Source organism: Coptis chinensis, chromosome 9 (genome assembly GCF_015680905.1).
Source record: "Coptis chinensis isolate HL-2020 chromosome 9, ASM1568090v1, whole genome shotgun sequence".
Lineage (NCBI taxonomy): Eukaryota > Viridiplantae > Streptophyta > Magnoliopsida > Ranunculales > Ranunculaceae > Coptis > Coptis chinensis.
The window spans coordinates 83,428,675-83,447,718 of record NC_141464.1 but is presented as its reverse complement, the minus strand read 5'-3'; the positions used below and the strand labels follow the sequence as shown (position 1 = coordinate 83,447,718).

The 19,044-nt window shown below is 35.8% G+C and overlaps 4 protein-coding genes across 5 annotated transcripts; 2 read left to right on the top strand and 2 right to left on the bottom strand.

Annotated features, from left to right (window-relative positions):
* The first annotated feature begins 104 nt into the window (after positions 1–104).
* On the top strand, positions 105–5,963 carry LOC147478859 (alpha amino-terminal protein methyltransferase). Of its 2 annotated transcripts, none has more exons than XM_086583052.1 (8): positions 105–358; positions 463–529; positions 845–903; positions 1,830–1,949; positions 2,213–2,314; positions 2,473–2,527; positions 2,761–2,858; positions 5,582–5,963. In XM_086583052.1, exons 1-8 carry the CDS (start codon positions 116–118, stop codon positions 5,705–5,707), a joined length of 870 nt encoding a protein of 289 aa, XP_086439178.1. In that variant the 5' UTR covers positions 105–115; the 3' UTR covers positions 5,708–5,963. The 2 variants fall into 2 exon arrangements, with proteins under 2 accessions (XP_086439178.1, XP_086439177.1); XM_086583051.1 differs by having other exon boundaries at positions 107–358; positions 463–601.
* A 269-nt stretch (positions 5,964–6,232) lies between these two features.
* Positions 6,233–8,187, bottom strand: LOC147478858 (Leucine-rich repeat protein kinase family protein). Its single transcript, XM_086583050.1, has 2 exons — positions 6,816–8,187; positions 6,233–6,731 (listed from the first exon to the last, which is right to left on the bottom strand). The coding sequence occupies exons 1-2, from the start codon at positions 8,062–8,064 to the stop codon at positions 6,394–6,396; spliced, it is 1,587 nt and encodes a 528-aa protein (XP_086439176.1). The 5' UTR covers positions 8,065–8,187; the 3' UTR covers positions 6,233–6,393.
* Positions 8,188–8,596: 409 nt separating this feature from the next.
* Positions 8,597–10,069, top strand: PSAF (photosystem I subunit F). Its single transcript, XM_086583054.1, has 2 exons — positions 8,597–9,418; positions 9,877–10,069. The coding sequence occupies exon 1, from the start codon at positions 8,732–8,734 to the stop codon at positions 9,404–9,406; it is 675 nt and encodes a 224-aa protein (XP_086439180.1). The 5' UTR covers positions 8,597–8,731; the 3' UTR covers positions 9,407–9,418; positions 9,877–10,069.
* A 5,427-nt stretch (positions 10,070–15,496) lies between these two features.
* LOC147478856 (LOB domain-containing protein 4-like) lies at positions 15,497–18,795 on the bottom strand. The gene is made up of 2 exons (XM_086583058.1): positions 18,433–18,795; positions 15,497–16,044 (listed from the first exon to the last, which is right to left on the bottom strand). The coding sequence occupies exons 1-2, from the start codon at positions 18,610–18,612 to the stop codon at positions 15,712–15,714; spliced, it is 513 nt and encodes a 170-aa protein (XP_086439184.1). The 5' UTR covers positions 18,613–18,795; the 3' UTR covers positions 15,497–15,711.
* Between the last annotated feature and the right edge of the window lie 249 nt (positions 18,796–19,044).

Here is a 19,044-nt window from a genome sequence, read left to right as displayed (position 1 = left end):
TCTCAAAATCTCGATACAACCAAAATGCCAACCTATTTACAATCCACATATATCAAATGAAATTCCAACAACTGTATCGGCGATATTTTGTAATATTTCACACACGAAGTGAAAAATGAGTACGTTCCTATTTTCTCTTTCTTCTCTTTTACCAAAAAAAGGAGGAGCCTTTAACACAAACTCTTTCTCTTGCCAATCAAGCAAAGTTGTTCTTATGCAGAAGATGGAATACAGCGGCACAGACTCAGAAGGCAGAGAATTCAAAAATGCAGAAGAGATGTGGAGAGAAGAGATTGGTGAACAAGGCAATGTTCAAAAAAAAACTGAATGGTATCAGAAAGCCATTGGCTATTGGCAAGTAAGTGAGCTCTTTCTTTCTTTTTTCGAGCTTATATTTACTTATACTCAAAAGACCAAGTGAAGACTGACACTTTTTTTTATTTATGATGGTTTGGAATATAGGGTGTTGAAGCATCAGTTGATGGAGTTTTAGGTGGATATGGTTTTGTTAATGAACCTGATATAAAGGGTAGTGAAGATTTTTTAAAAAGCATTTTATCTGAACGTTTTGCAAGCAGTCAACAACATCTTGTAGCTCTTGGTTTTTTTTTTTTTTTTTTTTTAATATCTTTTCTCATTTAGATTCTTTGGTTGTATGTTAGGATATATTGTGTTATGTTTACAAACTAGTAATCTAGTAGAGTTTGCACATTGGTTTTATTGGAATGGTCTCTAAATGCAACTTTTTGCGTAGTGCATAGTAAAGGTTTTCAAAGGTTGATACTCTATATATTTTTTATTTGATATTTTCACACTGGCTTATGGATAGTAAAACTTGATGCAGATTGTGGCTCTGGGATAGGACGGGTGACGAAGAATCTTCTTCTAAGATATTTTAATGAGGTAAATTGCGTTTGCTTTTTTTTCTCCCCTTTTCGTAGCCTTTGGTGTAATAATGCTCATAAGTGATGCAAAATACAGTATCATTGCAAAGAAGTGTGAAGACAAAATCATAGGCTTAAACACAAAATAGTGAAATGGAATCCCTCTATATAGGCTTCAAGTGTTAAAACTGGGTGCACAAGATGCATTGACAATAGAACAGCACCATACCCAATTGGTGAATGTTAAATAGCCATGATTGGTCAGGCCAAAATATACGTGTCTTGGCTTCATTCCGTGGCTCAATAGGTTCCTAATTCAACAATAGTTGCACAGAGGTTTTCTGCTTTTTCTTAATAAATTGCCTAGTTTGTGGCATGTTTATGCACAAAAGGTTGAACCCTTGGGTCATTCTACAAGATTAAATAGTGCTTTGTAAACTTTCCTCTCAATGGGTGAACTGAGCAGGGGATGAGTAGACTATGTGCTTCCATCACCAAAGTTGTACAAAATTTTTTGGAACCTCCTAACCTATTTCTGCTATTCCAATAATGCGTAGTTTATCAATACTAGCATCCTTCTCTTGTAGGTTTTGGTGGTGGGAACACTTACTGTTGACTCATATTTTGTTCTGGTTAGAATTTTCCTTTGAAAAGTACCCAATATGTAGGGCAATTGAAGCACATATTTTATCTGACTTTAATTTGTGAGAGACAACATAACAATACACACACACACACACACAACACACCTACCCACCCAGACACACCAGAAAAAGGAAAATTCGCTCAGGTGTAATTGATAAGTTAAATAAATGATAAACCAAGTATTTACTGAATTTATATCCCTTTATTTATACCATAACCCTTTTCTGGTTCAATGCTGAATTTTGAAATGTACAATGAGAACTTCTTATCACCGGCTACTGTCTTGTGCTATCATTATAGGTTGATCTTGTTGAACCGGTCTCACATTTTTTGGAGGCTGCACGCACAAGCTTGAGTCCTGAGCATGGTTTTATTTCAGATGATCACAAGGCTGCCAATTTTTATTGTGTTCCTCTTCAGGTATAAGCTTCATGCTTTATTTTTCTTTCGGATGGGTAAATTTACACACTCTTACAAGCAAAAACACATCCATACAACTTTGCGGTAGAGAGAGGCAGTTTAATCTTGTTTTCATTGCTCATGTATATCACACTGGATCTGAGTCATTCAAAATGACATGTATCACTTTCCTGTGTGAACCCCTAACCTCTTTTGCTATGCTCATAGGAATCTTGATTAATACTATTCTTTGTTTATGTGGCATAATGTGACTGATCTTGTAGGAATTTACTCCAAATGAAGGAAGATACGACATTATATGGGTCCAATGGTGTATTGGTCAGCTCGCAGATGATGACTTCGTATCGTTCTTTAAGAGGGCAAAGGTAAGATGATGTTTGTATTTTATTGTTTTAGAATATATCAACATATCTGTAAATGGTGAGATTTAGTCTAACCTACAGGAGTATTTTTGAAGGCTTATCGAAAGTGGAAAATATACTTTATTTTCCAATTGCCTGCTAATTAATATGTTCCTCCACAGGCTGGCCTCAAGCCTAATGGACTTTTTGTGTTGAAGGAGAACATTGCAAAATCTGGTATGGCTCTCTTTTGTGCTCGCACTCACTTTAAAGAGAGTCCTAAAATAAAAGGGAAAACAAAATCACCTGTTTGCACGCCGAGTACAGTTGCTTGTAAAAGTGTGAACTAGTCGCGGACATATATTTTGTTGAGTTGTTGTAGGTTTACCAGATTTAAAGGATGACTTTTCTTGGACAACTAATGTTGACGGGATAAGATAATTTCAGATAATAGGATTTCTTGTTTTCAGGATTTGTGTTGGACAACGACGATAAGAGCATAACCAGGTCTGATTCATATTTCAAGGAGCTCTTCAACCAATGTGGACTGTATATCTACAAGTTGCAGGTGAGTTCAGTTATTGTACATACTAGGTGAATTTCGGCAGGCAATAAGACATGTTTACATTACATTCTCATTTATCCATTGAATGAAATTCGACAGAAAGATGAAACAACTCAATAAGCTGTATGTAAGCTGATGCAGAACCGTAGGAAAATTTGATGCAATCATTCACTTTTTAAGTTTACGAGACATTGGTTCCTTTTTGTTTAAGTTTCATAGCAAATTCCCATGGCACATGATAATAGCGTTTGAAACACACAATCTACTACTCTGCACAGTGAGTCTTGTGATATATGATAATCTCACATCAAAATGCATTAAGTTTAGGATTTGTTGGTAAAGTGTCAGTGATTCAAAGTGTTGGTGATGAGTACTTCAGTTCAGTGGGTACATGTGATAGTTCTTTGAACTTATTAGTCTATTGGCAAATATCATTTATAAAATTTGATCATTGCAAATGTTGTTGATAATTTGAGGAATAACTCTCTGATAATGTCATTCTCAATTGACACGATAGTCAGTTAGAGATTAGATATATTCTTTAATTTTCTTGAAAGTTTGTTTGAACTTTAAGAGATGTTGATAAAATCAACTTGGTGGAAAAGCAAAAAAAAATAAAAAATAAAAAATCCTCTCGGAATTCCCTTGCTATAGCCTACATCTCCGTGTTTGAACTTTAAGAGATGTTGATAAAATCAACTTGGTGGAAAAGCAAAAAAAATAAAAAATAAAAAATCCTCCAGAAATTCCCTTGCTATAGCCTACGTCCCTCAACTTGTTGGAAAAACAAAAAAAATAAAAAAGAAAAATTCCTCCCGAAATTCCCTTCCTATAGCCTACATCTACGTGTTTGAACTTTAAGAGATGTTGATAAAATCAACTTTGTGGAAAAGCAAAAAAAAAAAAAAAAAAATCCTCCCGGAATTCCCTTGTTATAGCCTACGTCCCTCAACTTGTTGGAAAAACAAAAAAAATAAAAAATAAAAAATCCTCTCGGAATTCCCTTGTTATAGCCTACATCTCCATGTTTGAACTTTAAGAGATGTTGATAAAATCAACGTGGTGGAAAAGCAAAAAAAATAAAAAATAAAAATTCCTCCCAGAATTCCCTTGTTATAGCCTACGTCCCTCAACTTGTTGGAAAAATAAAAAATAAAAATTCTTCCCGGAATTTCCTTGCTATAGCCTACATCTCCATGTTTGAACTTTAAGAGATGTTGATAAAATCAACTTGGTGGAAAAGCAAAAAAAATAAAAAATAAAAATTCCTCCCGAAATTCCCTTGTTATAGCTTACGTCCCTCAACTTGTTGGAAAAGCAAAAAAAAATATAAAATAAAAATTCCTCCCGGAATTCCCTTGCTATAGCTTACGTCCCTCAATTTGTTGGAAAAACAAAAAAAATAAAAAATAAAAAATCCTCCCGGAATTTCCTTGCTATAGCCTACGTCCTTCAACTTGTTGGAAAAGCAAAAAAATAAAATAAAATAAAAATTCCTCCCGAAATTCCCTTGCTATAGCCTACATCTACGTGTTTGAACTTTAAGAGATGTTGATAAAATCAACTTGGTGGAAAAGTAAAAAGAATAAAAAATAAAAAATCCTATCGGAATGCCCTTGTTATAGCCTTACGTCCCTCAACTTGCTGGAAAAATAAAAAATAAAAATTTCTCCCAGAATTCCCTTGCTATAGCCTACATCTCCATGTTTGAACTTTAAGAGATGTTGATAAAATCAACTTGGTGGAAAAGCAAAAAAAATAAAAAATAAAAAATAAAAATTCCTCTCGGAATTCCCTTGCTATAGCCTACGTCCTTCAACTTGTTGGAAAAATAAAAAATAAAAATTCCTCCCAGAATTCCTTTGCTATAGCCTATATCTCCATGTTTGAACTTTAAGAAATGTTGATAAAATCAACTTGGTGGAAAAGTAAAAAAAATTAAAAATCCTCCCGGAATTCCCTTATTATAGCATACGTCCCTCAATTTGTTGGAAAAGCTAAAAAAAATATAAAATAAAAATTCCTCCCGGAATTCCCTTGCTATAGCTTACGTCCCTCAACTTGTTGGAAAAGCAAAAAAAATAAAAAATAAAAAATCCTCCCGGAATTCCCTTGCTAGCCTACGTCCCTCAACTTATTGGAAAAGCCAAAAAAAAAAAAATAAAAAATCCTCCCGGAATTCCCTTGTTATAGCCTACGTCCCTCAACTTGTTGGAAAAACAAAAAAAATAAAAAATCCTCCCGGAATTCCCTTGCTATATAGCCTACATATCCATGTTTGAACTTTAAGAGATGTTGATAAAATCAACTTGGTGGAAAAGCAAAACAAATAAAAAATAAAAAATCCTCCCGGAATTCCCTTACTATATGCCTACGTCCCTCAACTTGTTGGAAAAGCCAAAAAAAAAAAAAAAAAAAAAATCCTCCCGGAATTCCCTTGCTATAGCCTACATCTCCATGTTTAAACTTTAAGAGATGTTGATAAAATCAACTTGGTGGAAAAAAACAAAACAAAACAAAACCTCCCGGAATTCGCTTGCTATTGCCTACGTTTCTCAACTTGTTGGAAAAGCAAAAAAAAATAAAAAAATAAAAAATCCTCCCGGAATTCCCTTGCTATGGCCTACATATCCTCCCCCAAACACCCACCCACCCTCCCTAGTTGTGAAAAAAACTCCATTGTTATTACCTGCTTTCGATTTATAATTCAGATTTTTTTTTTCCAGGATCAAAAGGGATTTCCCCAAGAATTATTTGCAGTAAAGATGTATGCATTGGCAACTGATTCACGGAAGAGGACTCGTGGGAGCAGACAAAAACAACAATGTAATAAACCATTCATCATCAAGTGATGAATGCCTTCTACAGAAGTACAGAGTTTGTATGCAGCAGCAGCTGTGAGGTGTTATCTATTAACAGATCTATTCAAGTAGACCTCTACACCTACTTAGTGCTATCTTTTTTTCTGTTACTTTGAAATCTGTGATTTAAAATGTTGTTTTTCATTGTGGAATGTTTACTTAAAAAGGGTTTTGGTAGAGATTAATAATGAGGAATATCAAGAAAGTTTCCATGGTTTAGCCTAATTATACCTTAATTCACCTTGAATCTCCAATCCGCATTTTAATGGGTATAGTCGTATAGAGCAGAGGGCGTAAAACTGATATACACTTACTACGAGTTTGGGTCATTGGATTAGGATGAATTATATGAAAACACTTGAATCATAATAAGCATATAAACCATTTTTAGACCATGATCAAGGAACCAAGATATCTTCTCCATGTTTGTCAACAGTTTAGCTTACAAAAGTAACCATGCTTAATTATAATACTGTAAGACGGTCATAGTAAATTTAGACAGTAAATGTATATATGTAGTCTCAAATTCTCAATACAATTGATCATTACTACAGAATTCATCTTGAGAGTTTGTAATTGAAACTTATCTGGAATTAGTCTTGATAATCATGGGCATGATTACATGACCACCAATTATTTCTAATAATCATATCATTTCAATTTGTTGCTTTACAATTTCAACTTCTTGCAGGAGTTTTTCTGTGTTCAGTTCTTTCTCCATGTAATTTCCTCTTATTAGAAGAGCTTGAAACAAGATTGATCATTTCTGGCATCTGAAACAAGCTAAAATGTTGCTCGGTAGAAGGATCTGTGCACATAAGCCCAAGTCGAATTCCATGTTTCGCTTCCTCATATGTAACTCCTGCTTTTTTTAATCTGTCATCGATGACTATCCATATGTTTTCATGGTAATGCGACCTTACCCACTCAACGAAACCCACCTTGCCTCGCTTAAATCCTTTAGTCTGCTTGCTGGTAACCATCTCGAACAGAAATACTCCAAACTTGTAAATGTCTGAATGCCCAAAAACAAAAACAAAATCACCTATAAATAACGTGACAGAATGCGAAAATAAATGTTTGGAGTTCAAGGACCTACTTGTTCCATTACTATTTCCCTCTCCCACCCTGAACTTTGTAATAAGAGGTTCTCCATCCTCTGCCAACAGCACATTGTTTGTGTTGACATCAAAACCAACTTCAGGCCATTGTTCTTGGAGGTTCAACATTCCTTGCAATACTCCTTTCAAGACTTTCAGCCTTTTCTTCCATGGTGGAGAAGAACTTGACAGCCACATATCAATAGTTTCTCCTCCTCTCCATTCTGTTATAAGAGCTCTAAATCCCCTATGAGCACACCAACCCAATATTTGGACAAGATTCGTGTGGCGTAACTGAACAAGTACTCTACATTCTTCAACAAATTTTTTGTATTCTTCACTTGAAGTTTTCTCCCTATAAACCTCGATTCGAACTTCAGTCCCATCTCTTAGTGTTCCCATATATATTTCAAGTTTCCCAATCTTCCCCACCAAATTTTCTTTCGAATATCCACTTGTTGCCGCCTTCAACATAAACGGAGTAAACTTGTATTGACATCGTACACATGATGGTAAATAGTCCGGACGGCAGAAGCAAATGAATCCCAAACAACCTACCATTAAAACAATGAATATTGGAAAACCAAACAGTAGTAGAAAAAAATTGAACTTGTATTTATGTTTGTCCGGAAGTAGGCCTGAATGAAGAAAACTTGACAAGTTAAACCGTTCGAAAAACTGAGTGTCTGAGATTTCAATCATCTCAATAAAATGGTTGTAAGAAAGATTAAGAAATGTGAGGCTGGTTAATTTAGTAAAGTTCTCTAATGGGATTTCCCCAGTGAAACTATTAAAGCTTACGTCAAGTGTATGGATTTGAGAACAATTCAGAATGTCTGAAGGGAAATCGCCTTTAAGAGAACAATTAGATAGATCAATAGACATGATTGTCAAGGGACAGTATTTCCAAAATAATTCTAAAGATAAGTAAAGGGGTGCAAGCGCTCGATGGTTTGTAAATTCGATCTTTTCGAATGAATCTGGGCAGTTGGTGTTATTTGATACGGTGCAAAGATAGTTTGCAACAATAGTGGACTTGAAAATATCAGGGAGATCTGTGTAGGAGAAGTTACAATATCTAAGTGAAGGGTTCTGGGCACAGTTGTTTGAGATTGTTGCATTGTAATCTGGTGGTGGTTTAAGGTTAGTAAGATCGTCTATGAGTGATGGAGAACAAGTACTGGAGGAAATGGTGATTAATATTAGTGAAATGAGAAGATGAGTTGCTGGAATGGAAGCCATGAACATGGATGGAAAGTTGAAGAGAGGGAATGTGGAAGTTTTAAATTTTATGATTGTTACTGACGGTTACAAGTGATCATGTTATGTCGTGTGCGTTCCATACTACAAAGATGTAGCGACATATGCAGAAGTTTTGACACTTGGGAATCCAGAATATTCCCATCTTCCCAAGCCACCAAAGTGTGTTCACAAATATCATTTTATCAGCTATAGTATTTATCTTCATCCTTATTGTCATATTTTCGTCGAAGCTTTTAGAATTTTTGTAAGTAGCATAAAATATTTTGAATGTAAATAGCATAAAATATTTTGAATGTAACTTAACATTGTGATATCTCGACTTGTCGAAATTAGAAATGCATCATATCATATGTTAGGAGCAATTCATGTCTTATTATAGGTGCCACATTGCAGAGTGAAACGCCTGCCCGCCACAAGCATTGTAATACACAAAATATTATCCACCTAAATTTGAGATAGCAAGAGAATCTGAGAGAGACCCCAAAACCAGATATCTCTAACCATTCACCTTCATCCAAGTCAGCTTCCAAGCTTTCCCACCTTATCCTCCATCATCTCGCTACCACACTCTCATATCCCTCTTCAACAAAATCTAAAAACAACATCTCAAGTTCTCAACACACTCTCCTCTGAATCCCACATCTCTGCAAACATGTCACTCACCATTCCCACCACCTTCTCCAAAGCACTCTCCAACCCCAAACTCAACAACCAATTCACTCCAAAGTCACGTACACAAATTGTATGTTGCTCCTCAAATGAACAAACTCAATCCCCTTCCAAAACACCACCACTTCAAGCATTCTCAGCTGCACTAGCACTCTCCTCTATACTTCTATCAGCCCCATTACCCGCTGTGGCCGATATCGCAGGACTAACACCATGTAAAGAATCAAAACAATTCGCAAAGCGTGAAAAGCAAAGCGTTAAGAAACTTGAGTCGTCGTTGAAGCTGTACGCTCCAGATTCAGCCCCCGCGTTGGCTATCCAGGCTACTATAGAGAAAACTAAGCGTAGATTCGATAACTATGGTAAACAAGGACTGCTTTGTGGAGCAGATGGTTTGCCACATCTGATTGTAAGTGGTGATCAAAGGCATTGGGGTGAATTCATTACACCAGGTATCTTGTTCTTGTATATTGCTGGATGGATTGGATGGGTTGGAAGGAGTTACTTGATTGCTATTAGAGATGAGAAGAAACCAACTGAGAAGGAGATCATTATTGATGTACCTTTGGCTTCAAGGCTTCTATTTAGAGGCTTCATCTGGCCTGTTGCTGCATATAGAGCGTTAGTTACTGGCGAGCTTATCGACCCTTCAGTCTAATTGCCAGGAAAGGTTTGCTCCTCGATCTCTTTGTTCTTCTTCTTTAGATCATAAAAAGTATAGTTCAGTATGAGATGCTTGGTGTTCTGTAACCTTATTACGACACTTACTAGCAATAATTAAGAGTGCTCAAGTTAATTAGCGGTACATTAATTTTAAGCTATCTATGATCTCTACTATTGCTAATATTTATGGTGAAGAAACATATTGCTTTGATGTTGCCAATGAGGCAATGACCACAAGAAAGGAAAAAGACAATTGAAAACCAGTAAACTACTTTTAGATACGTATGATCGAACCAGGCCCATAGCTATGGACTTGTGTAGAACAAAGTTCTATGCAAAGAAGCAATCTGAGTACTGGTTATGGTTAACACTCTTACACCATGCATTAGCTTGTTTTATTTGCCTTGTACATTTTGGACTGGTTGCATATATTTTTGAGTTAGCGTTGATATGCTGTTTTTGCAGATGGAACAGGATGAAAGGGAGGAAGGATTTGTTGCAATTTGTTAAGATTTGAAAGACGGGATAGTGGTTGGCAAATTATTGTATTCATATTTGTAATTCTAATGTAACTATAATTTTCATTTCATCCTTGGAACTAGTACTACATATCCTTTTTGGAATCTTACGGTGAATGGAAATAGAACAAATTACTCTCCTTAGTATTAGTAATATTTAGTCGTAATGTACTTAATCAAAATTAATAGTTCAAAAGCCACTCCACAAAGAAAGAGTACGTGCATTCAAACCAGGAAGACCGGTTGGTCACTTGAGTGGTCGGAATATATCTCACCTTCCAAGAGGTCTCGAGTTTGGTTCTGGCTTGGCCTAGGACCCTGGGTGCCTTGCTGAAACTCCATGGTGGCAACACCATAAAGTCCGTAATAACTGACCACAAAAGGATCAAAGAAAGCAATTGGAACCCTCATTTTCTTTGCCATTCAAGATATATTTTGGGCACATAAAAGCTTCATTAACAAGTTACAGATTTCTACAACTATGTGTGGAGTCAACTTCAAGGAACATCAATCAGATCATTAAATTTCAAACTGAGATTGCTCGTCTCTCTCAATATCTAAATTATTTGACAATTATATTCACCTTGGACACCTAAGTTCTACCTCAGGATCTTTTGCCCAAAGGTCATGTAGCAGATTTTTCAAGAAGTCTCAACTTGTAGTAGTAACTAGGTGTATTTTAGCATTTCCCGATACCACATTGAGAAGCCTTTACGACACCGTACCACCAGTATGCCTAGGAGTATTAATAGATTTTTCCTAAGATTTTGGTACGGCAATGGAAATTGGTGGGAGCATTGTTACAAGAGATGATTGTCAGAAGAAGGCAGTGACAATGCCCAGCCATAGCAGCCCAACAGATGAAAATAATTTTATTTTTAAACAATTCTAACAAATGGTACTTGGGGATGCCAGATTTGCTAACAAGAAAATAAATTGCCATGAGCTATGGATGGACTAAAATTTGAAGTCCTTCGATGTAAAATTCTTGCATTATATTTTACATATTTGGAGTTGGGGCGTAAATACGTAATGCTCACGTACTACATTCTTAGCTTAACGTGTGAAGTTGGAAATTATTGGAAGACATTGTTCATCTTAATATCTTAATGCACTTCGCGTTCCACATATAGGAGAATGTTGGCTACCCTTACAGGGGCAATGTTATAAAAAACCCCAGGCAGTGCGTGGGTGAGGCCTAGGCTTTCTAGGCAGTGCCTAGATGGGCTAGGTGCTGGTGGGTTTTCTTTTTATAATAAATATGTTAGAATATATAGTCGTGCACGTACACACCATATATAAGAAGTAGAGAAAACAAGCATTTACCATAATTCAAAAAATAAACACAAACAAAAGTACTTATTGTGCAAAAGGGGAAGAAGATAGCCGAGCTTAAACTAGCCAAGCCTAAGCCAAACCCGAGTAGCTCGACTATTTTACACTGTGATGATGGTATTTGAGCTTATCAAGCCGAACTATAATATGGGCTCAAACTTGGCTTATTTAGTTAAATGAACGAGTTTGAGCTGAGTTCAAACAAGCCAAACCTGAGCCGAGCCCAAGGTACTCGGCTCAAATTCCACCCCAACGCATAGGTGACCGCCCTAAACCTATTTTTAGAACACTGGGGACTCCTTGAACATAGATATCCTATGCCCAGCTTTTATTCTTATTTGGGCCTTTGAAGTCCAAAATATGTAAAACCAATCCAACAAGAGGTTTTTTAGTGTGCTACAATATCAGCAGGCCAGAGGCCCAGAAATTAGCAAGTCCAAATCCTATTGTAAATGGGAAACATGGAGCTGGAGCCCATCATGGGCCTCACGGGATCTTAGTACAAAAGATTGAGTGATGATAAAAAAGGGCTAAAAGCCCCTAATCTAATGATTCTAATCAACTTACATATCTCCTATATATTCGTAGATTTGCCTTTTTATGTTGAAAACCATCCAGAATTAGGATGTGACATTGCACTGGTCTTCTTGTTGGCCATGCGTGGTTATTTATAGTCAAACAGCACACTGAGAAAAGTTTTCAAGGGCCCATTTTTACCCACTTTACTTTGCCCTTTAGCTTTCTCGTTTTTGTTTTAAATTGTAAATTTTAGAGTTACATCTATGACATCAGTACATCACATTAAGAAAACAAAATCCAAATGAGAAACGTGCATGGCTAATTGGCTTTATAACCTAAAATTCTATCATCCGGTTAGCCATTAACTATGAGACTTGTCGTGGTGTCACAATTTGTAAGTATTTGTCTATGTTTGCGTAAATTGTCATTGAAATTTGACAATGTTCTTGGACTTTTATACTTACTTTTGGGCTAGCAAGCTCATGTATTTTGAAGTCGGACTTATTCTTACAAATTGTATCGATACTCATTTGGAATAGATTACAAATACTAAGCGCACGTACATACCAAAAAATGTAGTGTCTTCAATAAAATTTAAAATTTAAAACCTACCATTCTAGGAGCGCTGATATAAGACCATTGATCTTTTGGAATTTTTAATGTTATTGACATTTTGTTGTATATTTTATTTTCTAATAGATTTTTCAATTGCAAATTAATTTTCTTTGTAATTTGTATCATACACTTGCGTAACACTCCATATTGCTTTTTTTTTTTTTTTTTTTTTTACTATTATATTGCTAACAATGGTGTTGTGTTCACTTTCGACATTTTAATACTACTATACTTTCAAAAGAGATTCTTTATGATTCTAGAAATGAAGCCCACCCACCTAAAACAAATCAAATATGCTGCTTTGCTTGAATCAGTTTAAGCTTTAAAGAAAAAAGGAAGGAGACAACCAACAGCCACTCTTGTCGTAAAGCAAGTAACTATATACACACCATGCAATATAATTTTTTGAGAGTCAAAGCTATATATTAACCAGGACCAACCAGCAGGATTTCTCAGGGTATGTAATTAGGAACAGAGAGCATTGAGAGGCTGCTAATCAAATTGTCCCCTCATCAATCATCATTTTCATTATTTGATTTTTTTTTTTCTTTGTCCTCCACTTAATTGGAATCACTTGACTACTTAGTTGTTGTAAACGTTTAGTAATCTTTGGAATATTTATGATGATTTTTACATTAGTAGTTATCATCACACTGAAATCAAATCACACTCTTTAACTTTGTCAAAACAAGTTAGTTGGTTAACATATTACTCTTGTCTGATCATGATTAGTGCTCTGACGGTTAATAACTTGAACATTGTAAATTTGTAAGTGGAGACAATCGTTAAACTGATGGACGCGCTGACTTTCATTTTTTCTTTTATTATATTGCCTTGGTAAATCTTGTAAATCATTGTCTGCGTAAACATAATAATTTTACTTGTGTGATTTTCTATTCTGGTACTTTTTTTTTCTAGCTAGTCATCTTTCTAATAAAAATGAATGGTGTGAGGCCTGTAGAGTCCCATCGGATGGCTAACATTATATTTCACAAATTGTGACATGACACTTTCAAGTGAACTCAAATAATATGATGGTTACCTAAAGGCTGCTGGATAACACTGGATCAGACTTATTACAAATCAACAAAGGCTGTTGGGTTTCTGCCTCTAAGTAAAAGGCTTAAATGGTCTGTGCCTTAACTTGAGTGTTCACTGTTCATCGCCGGGGCGTAGACACGGACAACCCCTAGTTATATATTAAATAAATGAAGTAATGAACAAGGTATAAGATAAAAATTGGCTCTGTATTTGAAAAAAAGGTGCGTCTGGAAATGAGGTAGAAGTTTAGAACGCATTGGCTAAAGCATCCCGACTCCTGTGACATAATCAAGCATGATGTCGTGACCTACTTGTAGAGTTGTAGCGACATGTATGCTTTAGCATGCGAAAGGAAAAGTTAAAATATACTCTATGCTTTAGATAAAAATTAATGAATTAAAAGCGTGTCTAAGGAAAAATTGGAAGCCTGTTTTCTAGAAACAAAAAGCAGCCCGCTATCAGTCAGGAAGATGGTGTTGTGATGAACGGAGAAGCTAACTTTATTGTTTTTCAGCCTCTAACTTTCAAACTAACATAACTTCGATCATTTTGATCGAGAATATCATAAATTGAACACTTAGGTGAGCTGTTTTCAAAGGGAATATACATCATACATCATACATCATACATCACACAACAACAAAAAGCGCTACTCATATATTTAATTTAGTGTAGGTAGAATCAAGAATCGAGGCAATCACTGTCCACGATTTTGGCTACATTTTGAATAAAAAATCCCTCATCCTATGAGATTACCGAACATGCAATCCTGAGATGATTTTGTTTACCGACCAGATTTTTAGTTCGTTCAACTCTTTGTAATTTTCCTTCCATTACTTTTCCATACATATCTCTAGCCACTTCGCTTGTTATTAAGGTAAAGTGATCTCCATGTCAACATCCCAAAATAAAGACTTGTTTATACATAAACTTTAGTGAATTGTTCAAAATAATTTGTTACAATGGTATCCACATTTTTAAATGATTCTGTACATAACTAAGCGTCGTTAAGATTAACGGTTGTTTACACTCTACAAAACTATTTGCCGTGTAAATTAGTAGTAAGACTTTCTTTCTAGTACATCCCCGTTTGTTTCTTTCTTCAAACAAGAAAGCATTATGTCCTAGACTCCTAGTTGAGGTTTACATTTTAGGTGGATTAAGCAACCTCCAAATCTCAAACAGTAATTTATGCCCTTTCTTAGAGACATGAGTTATCTTCAGAAATTAAGTTGGATCAACTATAGTGTTAACATTTTGTTAAAATAAAGCAACCTAAAAATATAAAAAAAAAATCTTTTTGACGCGAAAATGTGCGCATGAGGTACTAGATTTTGTGGAATCATTCTGCTCTGACTCTGAGTTAAAATTGACAAGAAGCTGGTTTGCATTCAATCCAATGTTGGTGGTAAGGGACTTGTATTGTTTAGAGGTACTAGATTTTGTGGAATTATTCGGCTGACTCTTGAGTTCAAATTTACAGTAAGTTGGTTTGCATTGACAATGCAATGTTGCTAGGTAAGGGACAGTTATTCTTTAGAATCAATTGTATACTTGTATTGGACTCTTCTCTTTGTTGCTTATTTAGGGATGGCCTAAAAGTAAAAGTATTATTCCAGGCAAATCAAATTTGTGGAAGAATATGCATGGTGGTCGAGTATAGAAAGTAATTTGTTGGCGGCATCCCAAGGTTTATCGCCATTAACAGAGGATCTCAAAGAATTATTATCGATTCCAATTCATCTTTTGCTATAGGTGTTCTTAAGGGTGCATTTCGATCCTTCTTGGACTGTAATTACTACATATCTATTTTTAATGAATGTACTTCACTACTTTGCTTCATAGGCTTAGGGAAGCCCATATGGCTACAGATTAGTTAGCTAAGTTTGCTAGACATAATGTCGATCTTGACATGATTTTGGAGTCTGGATTCATCTACGACAGCTCTTACAGGATGATTACATGGAGAGGGCTTTCCCCCGAATTGTGAACGAAGCCCAAGTAATCTATAATAATTCTATATAGTATAAGTATGTTCTTACCAAAAAAAAAACAGATAGTACATAATATCCACTAGTTAATAGTATTTACAATATTGTTAAACATATGATTCCTCTACGGGTCTACCAAGCCAATTACAATGTAACATCATCTAGAGATGTATTCTGAGAACCTAAGTATAGCAGAAGATAAGAACATTCGAACACAATCACTGGGGGGCATGCTAAAAATATAGCCCATAGTAGTAAAAAGATGGCATCCTACTAGTAAGCTAGCATGACCACAGGGACTCCCCCATGTTGGTTTGATCAACCACTAGCTCCATGGAAAACATGGACTTACTAGTATGTGAATGTGTTAACTTGGAGGAAGGGGACACATTGTTGTTGGAGTTAACAGCAAGGTTAGACATCGATGTTGTCTGGCGCATGCGCAAGTGCACCACTTCAGCTTGTGCAATTGCTAATTGGGTTTGAAGGACATCAATTTGTTGTTGTAAAGATGAGATGGCACCAACACATCCGTACACCGGGTCTCGTACTCTTGCATTCGCTTCATATACCATGCTACTAACAGCATCACCGCGTTGGTGCTCTGGCAACTCCTTCACAAAACAATCCGATATTGATTGGTAATGTCATCATAGAAATTTGTTTAGCTTAGGAAAACAATACCTTGGCTTATTTTCAAAATTATCATTAAATGATACAAATTATCAATCTAAAAATGCCGAAAAAAGAAGGGTAAATTTCTGATTCGGCCATGATAATGTCATTTTGTTCTTAATCCGGCCATTGTCAGCAACTCAGTGCAAAAAGTTGCTGACATTATCCCACTAGTTACTGACAAAATGCGCTGAGTTGTATTTTGTGGTCGAATTGGAAACACATTGACAGGCCGAATCAGAAATTTACCCAAAAAAGAAATGCCATGTAAATATTAATACCAATTGTAAATGCAGAGTAGAAAAATAATGATCAAATGAGGCTTATGTCATGATTCATCATCATTTCGTAAGTCTCCAACATTTGAATAACTTACGAACATTGCACCAGCCTCTTTTTGACCCATAATTATCTATCAATCTATATCAATGTGACCCCATTTTTCAAATGTAAGGACTGCATAGATAGCGACTTCTCTCAAGAGTGACTCAGAACTTATTTCGTAAGGGGCACATTAAGTGTTAAAGTAAGAACTCAGGCTATTTTCCACATAGAGTAAGGTATAAAAATTGATGGGGCGATAAAGAACTACGATTTTTTTTTTCCTATTAAAGTTGAAATGGTGATAAGGCTATTTTTCTCATATTTTTTGCACCAAAACTAGTTGGGACTTGGGATTGCTTGTTCAGGAGAATTTTATGATGGACCCCAAAGAACATTATATGCTTTTAATACGAAAAAAATAAGTCCTTATCAAGAGGTATAACATTTTCCAATATCCTTTGATGTAACTTCTACTGACTAAAAAACAAACAAAAAAAGGGGAAAAAAAAATCAATACATGGCTGGGGGATCTTATATAATCACAATAAGGCAACTAATTGGACTTGTGATTATGATAATCAGAAAACCAATTTGCCTTTTTCATTTAACTTTGTGAGAAACAAAAAAGGACACCTATGAACTAAGATCCATGAGGACTGTTACACAGGAAATGATGGTGCTGCTTTGCTTGGATTTTAAGCCTGTCCCCTTCTCAGAAAGTAGTATAATTGACTTCTTTATTTTGTTTGGCAAGATATTTGTACTCAGTACTCAGTACTCAGCCAAATCTGAAGTCCCTTTCCCATGTGCCATGTTACTTGCTAATAACTGACCTCACCTAGCTATGCACTTGGCCTGATTCTTATTCCTAGCTAGCTATACATTTGGCTACATGATGTACAAGCTTAGTGCGGATTTCTTTACCTCGTTAAGGATTCGTGCAGCACCACATTGCTGCAGATGGGATGTCTCTTCCATTTTTCACAAGAGCTTATTGTGATCAAAGAACTTTTAGAACATAGTTTGGATGGTTATCTGAAAATCTTACTATGGGAGTTCATCCATTACAACATTGGAGAACACACTACGTTTCCTAGTAAATAGTAATGGGACTATTTTCTAAGAGTCTTTAAATTTCACGTCAAGGAGGATATTTTCAAATGACGAAAATATTTTCCTTGTGTCCATTTACGTACAAGTGCCTATGCTCTATTGGAAATCGAATACAGTTCAACTGTTCAAGTTTGTATATAAGTTGATTTGCACAATGAACTAATAGAGTTCTGTCCGTACTCCGCACGCAAGATGCAGGAGAGGCTGTTTCCATAATTCTATGATACCAAGTGGCGATGGGCCTAACTTGGTGTGAAATACATGACAACCTTAATTATAAGTTATCACACTAAATGAAATAAATAGACAGCGTATATGTTTCTTCCAAAAGCCAGAGTATGAACAGAGTAGTAAGTAACCAACTCTTCTTGATCACAGAAATGTTGACATTTTTACCTTAAATTGTGACTCAGTGTGAGAGTAAGAAAAAAGACTAGAAAAAATGTCAAACCATGGCAAAAGCATGTAATTAGAAATGAGAAACGTGAGGTGAGCCTCATTTTAAGTTGTCCACTTTGTCCCCATTTTTCCTGCTGTTTGCAAACATGTAAAATTATAGCGTAGTCCATAGAGACAGTTCTTATGAGGGTTCACCATGGGCCACATGTTTGCAGATCAGGTGATGATTCATGTAAAAGCAAACCATCCAATGGTAAAAATCCTCGGATCTCACATTCATCAAAACTAAACACAAAGTTCGTGCTATCCACACTTGGTCAGATATCTATTTGACAACACACACTACAGTAAACGAAGCCTAAAACCATCATGACTTGCTCTTGAAAGATCAAGAGACCCTCAACTCAAATGACAACAGAGAATGACCAAATTGAGCATTTTATGTGAGCTAGTAACTAATGGATATAGAGAAAATGTGGAACTTAATATACCTGTAGCATCTTGTTAACATTGCTTGCACCAAACACCTTATGCACATTTGCAAACTTCTGAGGCTCATCAGCTGGGAAATAAGGAGAAAACACACAATCTTGCGCACACCTTCTCCTAAGCAGCTTGCAAGCTGCACAAGGTGATGTTGCACCTAGTTTCCTACCATTCTCTTTTATCATTCTTTCCAACTAGTACTTAAACCAAACTCAAAAAACTAACTTGGAAGAGATGTTGTTTTGTAAGATGAAAGAGTGTGGTAGTTAATATAGTGCTATAAAGAAAGAAAGAAACAAAAGGATAAAAGAACAAAGAAACAAGAAGAGATGTTAAGAAGAGACATGTATAGGGAAAAGGTTAAGGGGAAGTGATGGGTGGGGTGGTGGTGGGCATTATATAAGCAAATTTTAGGATATCTGAGAAGGGCCCACAAAAGAAATACCCGCTAGATTTTGCTCGACAAAACTGTGTCTTTTGATATGACTTTGGGCCCCAACCATTTTTAAATTTCTTTAACTTCACAAATTTTACAAGGCAACCGCCCGTCGGGCCCCCTTTATCGAAGAAGAAAAAACAAAACAAAAAACGGCCTTTATTTTACCACCAGCTCCAAT

Excerpts from the sequence above, each read along its gene's own strand:
- LOC147478856 (XM_086583058.1), bottom strand. The coding sequence starts at position 18,612 with ATGATAAAAGAGAATGGTAGGAAACTAGGTGCAACATCACCTTGTGCA. Across the intron at positions 16,045-18,432 it reads ATGTTAACAAGATGCTACAG|GAGTTGCCAGAGCACCAACG; the intron begins GTATATTAAGTT and ends TGTTTTGTGAAG.
- LOC147478858 (XM_086583050.1), bottom strand. The coding sequence starts at position 8,064 with ATGTTCATGGCTTCCATTCCAGCAACTCATCTTCTCATTTCACTAATA. Across the intron at positions 6,732-6,815 it reads GGGAAATAGTAATGGAACAA|ACATTTACAAGTTTGGAGTA; the intron begins GTAGGTCCTTGA and ends TTGGGCATTCAG.
- LOC147478859 (XM_086583051.1), top strand. The coding sequence starts at position 116 with ATGAGTACGTTCCTATTTTCTCTTTCTTCTCTTTTACCAAAAAAAGGA. Across the intron at positions 904-1,829 it reads TTCTAAGATATTTTAATGAG|GTTGATCTTGTTGAACCGGT; the intron begins GTAAATTGCGTT and ends CTATCATTATAG. Across the intron at positions 2,528-2,760 it reads GGAGAACATTGCAAAATCTG|GATTTGTGTTGGACAACGAC; the intron begins GTATGGCTCTCT and ends TCTTGTTTTCAG.
- PSAF (XM_086583054.1), top strand. The coding sequence starts at position 8,732 with ATGTCACTCACCATTCCCACCACCTTCTCCAAAGCACTCTCCAACCCC.